The sequence below is a fragment of the Rhododendron vialii genome, chromosome 1a (assembly GCF_030253575.1).
Source record: "Rhododendron vialii isolate Sample 1 chromosome 1a, ASM3025357v1".
Classification (NCBI taxonomy): domain Eukaryota; kingdom Viridiplantae; phylum Streptophyta; class Magnoliopsida; order Ericales; family Ericaceae; genus Rhododendron; species Rhododendron vialii.
This window is the reverse complement of record NC_080557.1, coordinates 9,680,426-9,689,674: the sequence shown is the minus strand read 5'-3', so window position 1 is coordinate 9,689,674 and position 9,249 is coordinate 9,680,426. Positions and strand designations below refer to the sequence as shown.

Sequence of the window (9,249 nt, the reverse complement as noted above, 5' to 3'; positions counted from 1 at the left end):
AGGAGTTTCGGCTCAAACTCTTAATGACACTTAATTGGTTTATGAAGTTAATGAGAGGATTTTGGTTTGGGTTAAAGAATTTTGATGGAAATCCTCCGGTATTCTTAAGCGAATCATTGGTTTCCGGTATTTGGGTACAAATCAACGGACTCCGGTATTTAGCCCAAATCAACGGAGCTTGGCCTACAATAGTCTTGAGTTTTCTTGAATTGTTTTGAAATCAAAAAGGAAAGTTTTGTAATAAAGGGATTTGATGATGATAAATGTGGACACGAGAAAGATTGTAATATCGTATGAAGAATAATAAGATGATTTAGAATTGCTTATAGACTAACGTGAATTGACGTGAGTTTATTAATGTATTTAGTCTGAGAAGTAAAAGGTCAATGATATTTATGTGAAATCTAGAATCCTTTGACTATAGCGTGCAGCTCGTTGGTAATTATCATTCGTACTTTGGGCGTATCTGTCAATACTCACTCATTCATGGTGCATGACTCATCACATTTCCATATAGTTTGAGCATAGAATTCTCTACTGGGCACGTGTTTTGCTCAATCCTTCATCATTTTCAGGTACACCGAAGATAGTGACGCAGAGTGCTTGGCATGCGTTTGACTTCATCCCTTTTGATAGCTAATACTGGAAATTACTTTGGCATCATTTTGTAAAACTCTTTTAGGATGTAATATGATTTCTATTATAACTATCATTTGATCATGGAGGGTGGTAAATCCTAAACCTTCTTTTCTATTATGCAAATTGGATCGTCAAGCCAGAATAGAAACCTTGAACTTATTTTGCAATTATGGGAATGAACTATCTATTGGGGTATTATCTGTGTTGTTGCGAGGAATTGTTTATCGGAAATCTTTATGCTTTATGTTAAAAATCGAGGGCGTGACAATTCAGTTGGGTTACGGTGGTGTCAAGCGGCGGCCAAACTCCATCTCCTTCTCTGCAACTTCTCTTCTAAAATGCTCTCTCTCTCTCTCTCTCTCTCTCTCTCTCTCTCTCTCTCTCTCTCTCTCTCTCTCTCTCTCTCTCTCTCTCTCTCTCTCTCTCTCTCTCTCGTTTGTGTAGTGTGTAGTGTGAAGGAGGGGATAGAGGTACTTGTAAGAGGTTAGGAATCATTTGTGCTTCGGGAAGAAGAATTGGAGGCAGAGGAAAGTAATTAGAAAATGGGCGTGACAAAGATGCAGGGTAAGGTTTGGGTCAGGCTATCCTGACTCAGGCTTAATTAGGAGTAGGTAATAATTTATCTATACGTATATATATTGAGAACTACCTACACACATTACACATACATATCCTCGTTTATCGTAAGGGTTTGGTGGGCAAATAAATTTCGGTAAGGGTTAGGTGTTGGCCTGAGTTTTCAACTGCTGTTCTGCTTTTTTGCGTGTCTGGGTTGTGCCGGCGGTTTTGATGCGCGATTGGGTTGTAGTTGAAGGTTTTGGTGTTCGGGTGTGGTGTTCGGTGCTCCGCCGCGGTTACGTGAGCCCGTCGTGCTGCAGAACAATCGCGTGCTGGAGCCTGAAGTGTCAGCAAGGCTCGCACCGGTGTGGTCCTACCCGTGTCAGTGGGGTCGTCGACGGTGGTGGTTCACTAGTGTTGTTGTGCTTTTCGGATGCGGGTGTGCCGGCATTTTGAGCTCTTTCTGGATATCGTCTCCGACCAGATTGCATCTTGAGCGTAGCTTTGGGATTGGACAGTTGTCCCTTGGGACTTCTACGATCACTTTCGACAACTGGCTCCTAGACCGGCAACCGAGTTGCAGGCCTGCTCCGGCAGGGGTGTCAAGAGTAGTGGTGTCTTATTGGCATGTACTTGCATCTAGCTTGTGTTAGTTTTGGTTCAATCCTGTATTTTGTGATGTAATCTGTATTGCCTTTGGGCTTCTCCATATAATGCATTGACCCATTCGAAAAAAAAAATACTCTTTTATCATACACGACCACTTTCTCGTGCGCGCGCATACTTGTACACAAACAAAATATATAAAATGAAATCCACACTAAATGAAGCGATAATTGTTTGAATTACGACATTTATTTATTGAAAGAAATGTTCTAAAATTTCAGATCGTTGCACAACCAAATACCGAAAAATAAAAGTTTAAAGTTTATTTTCTGAAAAAACATTTTACATCGAAACAAACGGAGCCTAAGAGCTCATATGTGATTCGTATTGCACTTCCAGCGAAATCAAATTTTCTAGTTCACTTTCCTCGTTCACTTAAGTACAAAACCAGTTTACAAGCTAGTAGAATGAACATAATTAATTGTCTAACAAGTTATCAGAAGATTCACAAAATGGTTTTAATTTTGGTTATGATTGCGGTGAGTACATTGAGAATTCGAAAGTATTGTCAGTTGAACCCTCTACTTGGTTGCAACTTGGAAGCAATTAGTCTCTAACTCGTAAAAGACATGAATACTATCTACAAAAGGTAATACCATACAAAATAACAAACAAAAATTTAGACAATATATATAGTTATTAACTAATTCAACACCCATGAAATGTAAAAGCATTAGCAGCCCATACCTGAAAATGCTACCAATGTTTGCTAAATTCTTCTACCCGTTGTGTCTCCAACCATTCTCCTCGATCTTGTCACTTTCTTAGGCATTTGTATTTCAGCAAATCTCACAAAGAATTTAGGTCTACCAATTAACAGCATGAGAGATCCCAGAAAGAGTCCCAGTGTCATTCCACACCCGTACCCTATCACCACAATTTTCCAAGTAAATTCATCAAAATTTGAATCATCTTCCTCTTGTTGTAACACCGGTGGCTGCACTTTTGTTCGATTATCTTCACAATACTTCGACAAGGGAAACCCACATAATCCTATGTTCCCAGCATATGAACTACTGTCAAATGTATTAAATTGTCGACCATGGGGTATGGGTCCATGGAGACAGTTCCACGAAAGGTTCAAGACCACAAGAAATGTCAAACTTGTTAATTGGCTTGGAATTCTTCCGGTAAGGTGGTTAGAAGAGAGGTCTAATGATTCAATCCTTGTCAAGTCTCCCACAGATTCAGGAATATGGCCCATAAGATTGTTATGAGAAAAATTAAGTACTATGAGGGAATTGAGCTTTCCAACGGCATTTGGAATTTCTCCACTAAAATTGTTCGATGAAAGATCGATTGTTGTGAAGATAGTCAAAATTCTCACTAATTCAATCTCACTTCCCTTCATTGTCACTATCAGAGAATCGTGATAATAACCACTTGTATCACTCATGTATTGTTCGTCAGGCTTGGTATTGTTCTTCATTGCTCGAAAATTTTCGAAATACCACCCTGGCAAATGGCCTATGAACTCATTGTAAGAAAGGTCAAGAATTCGAACCTTAGGAAAAGAAAATTCACTCATCATTGTGTTTATGGGACCATGAAATCGGTTGGATCGTACGACAAGAACCTGCAATTCAGGAAGAGTTCCCAACCAATATGGAAATGTGTCATTAATCTTGTTGTTTCCGACATTTAGAACCTCCAAGCTTCTACAATTTGTCAAAGATCTTGGCAGTGGTCCTTCAAATTGATTTCCACTCAAATCAAGACTTCGTAATGTGTTGGGCTTCGCAAATGCCAAGGGAAGGGTTCCCTTAAATCCATTGGAGCGCAGATTTAACACCGTGAGAAAACTACTAAAATTTCCCAAACATTGTGGAACCGCACCACTCAATTTGTTGTGAGACAAATCAAGAATATTAAGGGAACTCGCATTGCAAATCAATGAAGGAATCTCTCCACTGAGACTGTTGTTTGAGATGAAAAAGTTTCGCATGAGCGGGGGTGGAATGGGAAGTTGTCCTTGAAGCAAATTGGAACGAAGATCAAGAGTATCTAGTTTCTCCCAAGGAAGTTGCTTTATGTCTGTTAGAAAGTTGTGTGAAAGATTCAAATACCACAATGAAGCCTTCCCGATGAACCCAACCCAATTCGGAATCTGTCCATGAATTCTATTGTTAGAAAGATCTAGCTTTTCAAGATTTTCTGAGGTTCTTAAGAAATCAGGGAACACCTCGATGTTACAAGATGACAAATAGAAAACCCGAAGGTTGGGAATGGTAGTGTTGACACTGCTTCTAGCGAGCATCGATAGATTAGTGTTGGAAAGATCAAGGTACTCAACATTTTTGAGTGTTTGCATATCCACAACACCACTCAGATCATTTGATGCAAGAAAGAGCTTGGTCAGATTTGCAAGAGTTGAAATGGACTTTGGAATTGGGCCACGAAGTTTATTGTCACTCAAGTCAAGGGAGTCCAATGGTAAATCATGCTGGAACTCTGGAATTTGGCTAGTTAAACGATTGGAACTTAGGTCTAAATATTCCAACGATGGAAGAGTAAACAACCATGGAGGTATTACCCCACTCAAAGAGTTATGAGATAAGGAGAACTCCTGTAGATAAACAAGTGGCTTCGAGTTTACAACCCAAAGTGGAAATCCACCGCTGAAATTGTTATCTTGTAGATCTAAATGCTTCAGCATTGGGAGCTCAACAAAAGCGGAAATGCTACCTTCGAAGTTGTTGGAGTAGAATATTAATTGAGTGAGTTGCTTGAGATTCGAGAGAGTAGATGGGACTTCACCGCTAAAACCATTTTCCGATAAATCTAGTTCATGGATCTGCGTAAGGTTCCCTAGAGATTTAGGAATAGAACCCCGCAATTTGCACATGGCAAGATTCAAATAATTCAAAGACTTGAGATAACCAATTGAATCGGGTAAGTTCCCTAGCAATCCGGTCGATGACAGGTCTAGAGCTGTCAAAGAAGTCAAATTCGTCAACGAATCGGGCAAATATGAAGATATACTTACCCCATAAAGGAAGAGTTCTTGTAACTGGGTCAGGTTTTTTACGAGAATTTCGAAATGGAGCCGTTCAAGTTTGAGTCGAAAAGAAGAAAGATCAAGTGAAATCGATTTGGACAGGAGGGAGAGTTCAGATGGGATCGAACCTGAAAAGGCAGAAAATGACAGGTTTAGATGTGTTAAACTTGCCAAGTTGCCAAATGCATATGGAATGCTAGAGTTGATAAAATTGTGAGCCAGATTAAGCCGTTGCAGGTGAGAGAGTTGGAAAAGGCTGCTGTTGGGATGGATTGTACCATAGAGCTGGCTACAACTGAGATCAAGCCCAACCACGCGACCAGTCAACCCATCGCACGTGACCCCGTTCCAATCGCAACAATCTGTTGCATTCTCATCCCAAGACAGGGTCTTTGGATATGACTCTTCATAACATTCGAAAGAAGCAGCGCTGTCTATAGTAAAGACATGCTTAAATTGCAGCAGTGCAGATCTCTGGTCGTGACGACACAGGAGGTGTGCAGAAGAAGCAAAAGAAGAAAGAGGTGATGACGAAGAAGCAGCAGCAACTTGGTATTGCAATAAACAGAGAAGGAATTGAAACAGCCAAGTCCCTAATGGCTCCATTCTCTTATCTTAAAATCAAAAGAAACAAGAGTGATCAGTGGATTTTGGTGATGATGGGAGTGCTCCCCTGCTCGCCCGACACCCGTTGTAATACAGAATGCCAGGTAGCTGCAATTACAGCTTGTAGCTTGGAACGCCAAGTTTGAAAGTTTTTGATTGGACAAGGACTGGAATTGACGAAGGAGGACTTTTCCGTCATCAGATATGGATGCACAATTGGACTACTGTGACTAGGGAAACAATAGCCACCCTAGATTGCGCAAGATGCTTCTATCTGAAAAGATGACTTGAGCGGTCAAATATGAAGATTGGTGAGAAAAGATGATGAAGGACCCATCAAAAAAGAAGAAAAAAAGGATGGGAGAAAAGAGAAAGACTCTCCGACAATTGAGAGAGAATTCTACACGGCCCCTGCGTGCCGTGTAGAATAGGTTGAGCGGCAAAGTGACGAAGGATTGAAACGTGGCCAATTTGAAAGCAATTGTTTCATCCTTGCTGATGCGCGTTCTCTTTTGGCATATTGTAGAACAAATACTGGATTATAAGAGTGCTAGAGACAAAAATAAATTATGACCCTTTAGGATAAAATGATAAAAATAAAATAAAATCTTCGCACCAGTTTAAACAGATTGAAAGTTGGATATTTTTTACAGTAATATATAAACAGTCTAAAAAATTAAAGTGTTCCAATTTTCAATCTGTTTGAACCGGTGTGAAGATCTTATTTTTCTAACAAAAATAAATTATGACCCTTTAGGATAAAATAATAATAAAAATCTACGCACCAGTTCAAAGGGATTGAAAGTTGGATATTTTTTATAGTAATATATAAACAGTCTAAAAAATTAAATTGTTCCAATTTTCAATCTGTTTGAACCAGTGCGAAAATCTTATTTTTCTGATCATATTATTTTCTAGGGTCATAGTTAATTTTTGTCTCCAAGACTCTCATAATTAAATATCTGCTCTACGGGATCCTCAATAAAGAACAGATATTTAATTATGAGATGACAAAAAATAATTATAACCCTTTATGATAAAATTATCAAAAAAAAAAGATCTTTGCATCAGTTCTAACGGTTTGAAAATTAGAGCACTTAATTTTTCCACCATATTTTTTAATATATAAACAGTCTAAAAAAATGAAGTGCTCCAATTTTCAATCCGTTTAAATCGGTGCGAAGATCTTATTTTTTTGGTTATTTGATTCTAAAAAGTCATAATTAATTTTTGTCTATAGGATTCTCATAATTAAATATCTGCTTTTTTTTTGGGATATCCTATAGAGCAGATACTTAAATATCAGAGTCTTGGAAACCAAAATTAACTATGACTCTAGAGAATAATATGATCAGAAAAATAAGATCTTCACACCAGTTCAAACAGATTGAAAATTGGAATACTTTAATTCTCTAAACTGTTTATATATTAAAAATAATGATAAAAAAAATTAAGTACTCTAACTTTCAATCCGTTTGAACGGGTTCAAAGATTTTATTTTATTATTATTTTATTCTAAAGGCTCATAATTTATTTTTGTCTCTAGCTCTCACATAATCAAGTATGTGTTCTACAAGGTATCAAAAGAGAACGCGCATCAGCAAGGATAAAACAATTGCTTTCAAATTGCCACGTGTCAATTCTTCATCACTTTGCCGCTCAACCCATTCTACACGGAGTGGCCGTGTAGAATTTTCTCTCCCAATGACTATGTGATAAATAGTGACGCCTACAATAATAATCTACCATATAATAAGTTTTTGAATTTCATATATAACCAACGCTTCAGATTTATCAAATCTTTATGCATAAATTTTACCCTTCATTTTACAAAATGGCATTTTGGTAAATACATTAATTGTATGAATTTTGAAAGTGAACCCTTGTCAATTGGTGTGAGAATAAACCCACCAGCCAACCAAACTAACCCTTAGGCCTTATGTGATGCTGGTTTTTGACACGTAACACTCCGTTTTTGGTAATTTCTGAAACAAAATACTACATTATAGGACATCATTTGCACGACCCCATGGAACATTCAACCCTTCTCAATTGAATTGAAAAGTTGAGTGTCTTAGTATTTTTATCTTTATTCAAAAAAAAAATTTGCATTTGTTTGTTTTGGGTTATATCTTTGAATTCGTAATAAATTTCATATCGAATATGAATTTTGTTTGATAGATCTCGATTATTTCTATAATACAATGTTTTCAAGATCACGTAAAATATTATAAATTGAAAGATATAATCGATTAAAAAATGGCACGAACTCTAAAAAATAACTATTAAATCAGGACGGAGGGAGAATTCTTTTATGAGAGTTTCGGACTTTTGCATATTATTTGTTCGATTTTGATAGAGATTGTGAAGCGGGGCTTCAAAGTGGGCTAACAATCTAACCCAAAGATAATGATCTTCTTACGGCACTGTTTGTTTTTTTTACCGTCTTTCGGTAAAATTGGACTCAGAAAGAGGAAGGCAGCGAAGCAATTTTTTTTTTTTAAGTCAACTTTGAACTATTATGTTTTGTAAGTCAACTTTGAACTTAAAAATTGTTTGGATGATATTTTGAAAAAAAAAAATTCTAATTCAAAAAACACTCATTACCCATACTTTCAATTATTACTTTCATTTCTCTTTTTCTTCTCTCTAATCATTATTCACATTTCTCTCTCTATCTCTCTCCACTCATTACCTTTATCTCCAATTATTACCCTAACTTCTCTCTCCTCTCGAAATATTTCAAAACACCATCCAAACAAGGCATCCTTGTAAAATAGGTAGGCGGTCGTACAGAACTAATAAAATCTCACATACATTTTTATGTAGAATTTATTATCGGGCCACAAAACAGCCACGACCAAGCTACCTGAACTGACTAAAGGGGTAGTCCACTACCTTATAGAATCACAACGAAATAGTTCATCACACCTGCAAGGAGAAAAAAAATACTTTGCCTTCTGTTTCCCAAAACCTAGGATTTAACGTCCATGGAGAGGAAGACGCATGTAGTGGTCCAGGGAGGGAAAGAGTCGTCGGTTTTGGAATTAACCAATGAGGGAGAGGGAGATGCTTTCATTCTTTCCAAATATGTGAGATGAGAGATGCTTTCATTCTTTCCAAATGTACAAGCCCACTTTGGGCTGACTTGAATCTTTCATATATATTGTAGGGCTCATCAATAAGGGTATCCACAATAACATAATCAAATAGAAAGAATATCAATACAGACAAACACGTACAGCAACCACGCACAGTTGGGTTTTGCGCCCGTCTCGGGTCCTGCAAAGATAATCGGAGCCACTCATTTTGTTTAACATATTTAGTTTAGAGTCCCTACGAAAAATCATCTCAACCAAATGTCTGTAATGGAGCTTATGAAACATCCAACTTTGCTACAGAATTTAAGCCTAAATTCTAAAGCAAAGTACGTTGGTTGTTTTGTAAGCGCCCTTATTGACATCCGATCTCTACTAAAAATGTGTTTTTGATTAATGACCATTGTGGGACTTCATATTTTTAAGCTTAGCAACCTCTTAAATGAATAACTAAAAATGTGTTTTTGATTATCCAAATGTTGTTATGCCGTTGGAGATATCCTAAGAGGCTAGGTTTAGTGAAAATAAATTATCAAGATTGGAAATTGATAGGTATTTACAATATATACATACACACACATATGATTTATGTTGATACATATTGATGTCCGATCAAGATAAATTTTCGGGAAAATTTCAAAATGAGACCTGAACTTTGCATCAAATGTCACAGAGACACCTGAA

The 9,249-nt window shown here is 37.3% G+C and overlaps 1 protein-coding gene across 1 annotated transcript; it reads right to left on the bottom strand.

The window, feature by feature from the left end:
- Positions 1–2,384: 2,384 nt before the first annotated feature.
- Positions 2,385–5,467, bottom strand: LOC131327691 (receptor-like protein 33). The gene is made up of 2 exons (XM_058360835.1): positions 2,587–5,467; positions 2,385–2,443 (listed from the first exon to the last, which is right to left on the bottom strand). The coding sequence occupies exons 1-2, from the start codon at positions 5,465–5,467 to the stop codon at positions 2,385–2,387; spliced, it is 2,940 nt and encodes a 979-aa protein (XP_058216818.1).
- Between the last annotated feature and the right edge of the window lie 3,782 nt (positions 5,468–9,249).